This window comes from Trypanosoma conorhini (assembly GCF_003719485.1).
Source record: "Trypanosoma conorhini strain 025E chromosome Unknown Tco_14.4_contig_01048, whole genome shotgun sequence".
Classification (NCBI taxonomy): Eukaryota; Euglenozoa; class Kinetoplastea; order Trypanosomatida; family Trypanosomatidae; genus Trypanosoma; species Trypanosoma conorhini.
The window spans coordinates 361-3,997 of record NW_021705145.1 but is presented as its reverse complement, the minus strand read 5'-3'; the positions used below and the strand labels follow the sequence as shown (position 1 = coordinate 3,997).

The 3,637-nt window shown below is 58.8% G+C and overlaps 1 protein-coding gene across 1 annotated transcript, besides 1 other annotated feature; it reads left to right on the top strand.

Annotated features, from left to right (window-relative positions):
* Positions 1-293: 293 nt before the first annotated feature.
* Positions 294-321: a microsatellite.
* Positions 322-378: 57 nt separating this feature from the next.
* On the top strand, positions 379-3,177 carry Tco025E_09275 (trans-sialidase; the record flags this gene model as incomplete). The annotated part of the gene is made up of 1 exon (XM_029376096.1): positions 379-3,177. One exon carries the CDS (start codon positions 379-381, stop codon positions 3,175-3,177), a length of 2,799 nt encoding a protein of 932 aa, XP_029223781.1.
* Between the last annotated feature and the right edge of the window lie 460 nt (positions 3,178-3,637).

The window sequence follows — 3,637 nt, the reverse complement described above, 5'->3', positions numbered from 1 at the left end:
GTAAAGGAGCAACACCTGCAGAAGTGATTCTTTTTTTTATATTGTGAGGGCTTTGCGGGAGGCAGCGTCACATCTCTTCCTTGACTGCTTTTCTCTGCGGCCTGGGCGATGCTCACCGCCACCGCGTGCGGTCGCGCCGTTCTTAAATCCCTCTTCTGCCGGTGTGCTGGGGCGGCTCCGTTCTGTTGCCTTCCTCTTTTGTCTCTCCTATTTCACTTGATCACATATACACGCGCCGAAGGAAGGAGACCAAACGCTGCTTGCCGCTGTGCGCTTTGAAGGCTCCGAAGTCGCACACAACGCACAACACACACACACACAATTGTTGCGGTTGGAGCGGATCCGCCACAAGGAGGAAGAGAGAGAGGGCGGCCCAACATGCCCCGACATCTGTTTTCTTCTGCGGTGCTGCTGCTCCTTTTTTTCATATGCTGCGGCAGTCAGTCTGTGCAAGCTGATGAACCTGTTGCAGTGAATGCTGTTGACCCGGTAGAAGGGACAACATTGTTATCCGATGCCAAATGGGAGTACATTAAATCCACTGAGGGGTCATTGAGCTCGCTGCGCGTCCCCAGTCTCGTTAAAGTGGGAGAAGATGTGTTTGCCGTTGCCGGGGCGTGGTGCAAGAAGACTGACGGAAGCGGCTTTGCTGGGATTGCGTCGACGCACCTCAAGGAACCTGAAACTGCCGCCGCAACGGAGGTCTCAGCAACGGACGCAAGTTCGTTCGCCACGCAGCTGCTAAAGAAGGGCGAGGAGGCAACGGACGTCATGTGGCCGACAACAATTGTCCGGGGCACCGATGTCTACGTGCTGCTGGGAAACTACAGCCGTGCCGAGCCCACGGCTGAAACCCCCGGTACCGATGGCTGGAACCTGCTGATGGTGAAGGGAACTGTCACTGGAAGCAGTGAAGCGAAGAAACTCACATGGAGTGAGACCCATGCAGTGAAGCCCCAATCCGCAGGAGACCATGATTCCCTGACGCGGCTGGTTGGCGGCGGAGGCTCGGGTGCTGTGCTGAAGGATGGCACGCTTGTGTTCCCCATGCAGGCCATTGACAAGGAGAAAAAGAGTGCTCTGCTGACCATGCGCCTCACCGAGTCAAAGAAGAAGTGGGAGCTTTTGTCAGTGGCGACGGAGGTGAGCTGCAGGGACCCGTCCATCGTGGAGTGGGGGGACGACGGAAGCCTCCTCATGGTCGCTTCCTGCGAGGGTGGATGCTACGATGTGTTCATTTTGGCTGCGGATGGGAGGCAATGGTATCGTGTGTTTGCGTCGATTGCCTGCGTGTGGGGCAACACACATGCCGGGAAAGGGTTCCACGTGCGCACCGGCCTCATCACGGCGGACATCGAGGGAAGGAAGGTTGTGCTCCTCACCGCGCCGGTGTATTCAGGGGAGGCAAGCGTCGTAACGGGTCGGCTGCACCTTTGGGTGACAGACATGCAACGCGTGCACGATGTCGGTCCGGCATCCGCTGCCGACCACAACGCCGTCGCCAGCTCCCTGCTGTACAAAAACGACACGAAGGAGGAATTGACTTTGCTGTACGAGAAGGTGAGTGGAGACTATTACGACCTTGTTTCTCTGCGCCTGACCGAGCAGCTGCAGCGGGTACATCAAGTGGTGCGGCGCTGGACCGCATTGGACGAGGCCCTGCAAAGCTGCACCTCCACTGGCAGTGGTGAGCCGCAAAAGACAGAGGGCAGTTGCAAAGGCTCTGTTCCCACGGAAGGGCTGGTGGGCCTTTTGTCCGGCACGCTGGATCAGACTGCGTGGGTGGACGAGTACCTCGGCGTGAACGCAACAGTAACGAATGAGGCGGTGACAGCGACAAAGGCTTCTAACGGGCTGCAGTTCAAAGGCGCCGGAGCGGGGGCGCAGTGGCCCGTGGGGAAACTGGGGCAGAACCAGCCGTACTACTTTGCAAACACTGCGTTCACGCTTGTGGCGACGGTGACGATCCACGCGGTGCCGGCGGACGGGAGCAGCCCTCTGCCTTTGCTGGGTGCGAGGATGAATGACGGCGCCAACACCGTGCTTTTTGGTTTGGCGTACACGAAGGACAAAAGGTGGAGTTTCACGCTGCACAGTAATACTTCTGATGGGTCTGCTGTCACGTGGGAACCAGGCACAGCCTACCGGGTGGCAGTGACGAGGGATTGGAATGCCTGGGTCGTCTACGTGGACGGGAGTGTGGTTGACGAGGGGAACTACGATGGCCCGCTGCTCGTCTCGGCCATGGTCTCGCACTTCTACTTCGGCGCCGAAGCCAAGGACGGTGCAACAGAGAGCGTCGACGTGACGGTGGCCGACGTCCTGCTGTACAACCGCGCGCTTGGCGGTGATGAGATCCGGCAGCTCAAAGACGGCGCAGTCACAATTCCACGACCGGCTGCTGCGGGGGAGGCAAAAAAGCCGGAGACTGACTCCTTGACACCCGGCGGCAGCGGTGTGAAGGCGAACTTTCCCGCGCTAGCACCAGGGGAAAACGCTGTTGACGGTGCGCTACCTAAAGACCCTCAACCGGCGTCTGTGGGGGCGGGCACTGGAACTCCCCCCTCGCAGAAACCGGCACGCTCACAGGCGCCTTCTGCACCCAAAGGCCCGGCAGACAGTGAAGGGGACGCACTGCGGCAAGGCAGCGGGGCACAGACACTACCACCGCCACCATCGGGGCGAACCCATGGAGCCACTCACGCTGGCGATGGCGCTGATGCATCTCATGCGGGCCAGGCCCCGAACGAGGCGGAGGAAAGGCAGAAGGAGAGCAAGGAGCAAAGTGGCGACGCCGCCTCGGGGTCTCCGCCGGATTTGGCGGCAGCAGCAGCATCGAAGACGAACACTCCTGCTGGACTGGGTGGGGATGGTACGGCTGCCGCCGAGCCTGAAAATGAGGGTGAGGGTGAAACGCCGGGTCCCGAAAAGAAGGACGCTGCTCCGGAGGCGGTGCTGAGCTCGGACGGCAGCCCTCCTGCGCGCAGTGACGCTGACCAGCCTCCCGCGAGCAACACCACCGGCACTTTTCTCCCCGGCAACGTCTCCGCTGCCTTCAAGAACATGACTGGCTTGAGGCCCAGCGAGGGAGACAGCGACGGCGCTGTGCGTGGGTGTGTGTCTCGGCTATTGCTGCTTGTCCTGCTGGGGCTGTGGAGCACGACGGCTCTCCGCTGAATGCAAGAGGGAGAGATGACTTTTGGGACGCCTCAGTGGTAATAATAATAATATTGTTTCCAAGCGCTACACATTGCATTTCTTCAAGGACCGCATTCTTCCATTTATATCTTTTAATAAAAAAGCACATTAACCTTTTCATTTTGTTTTGCTGGTGGGGCTTTGCTGGAATAATCGGGGCCCCTGTTCTTTTCTTCTTGGGCTTCCAATTCTCGCTTGCTATACGCACTGCTGAGAGCGACGTATTTTCCCTCCTGCTTGTTTGCTTCACACACACACACACGCGGTGCCGGCCGCATTGCTGTGCGCCGCACGGATTTGACGCAACTGATGGGTTGAAGCGCAGGCCGAACGCCGCAAGGAATGTGCGAAGGATGTGTGTGGGCTTGTGCGACCTGGGCGATGTTTTCTTTTTGTTCGTGCGGGTATTAAAATACATACACTCTCACAGTCCTCTTGG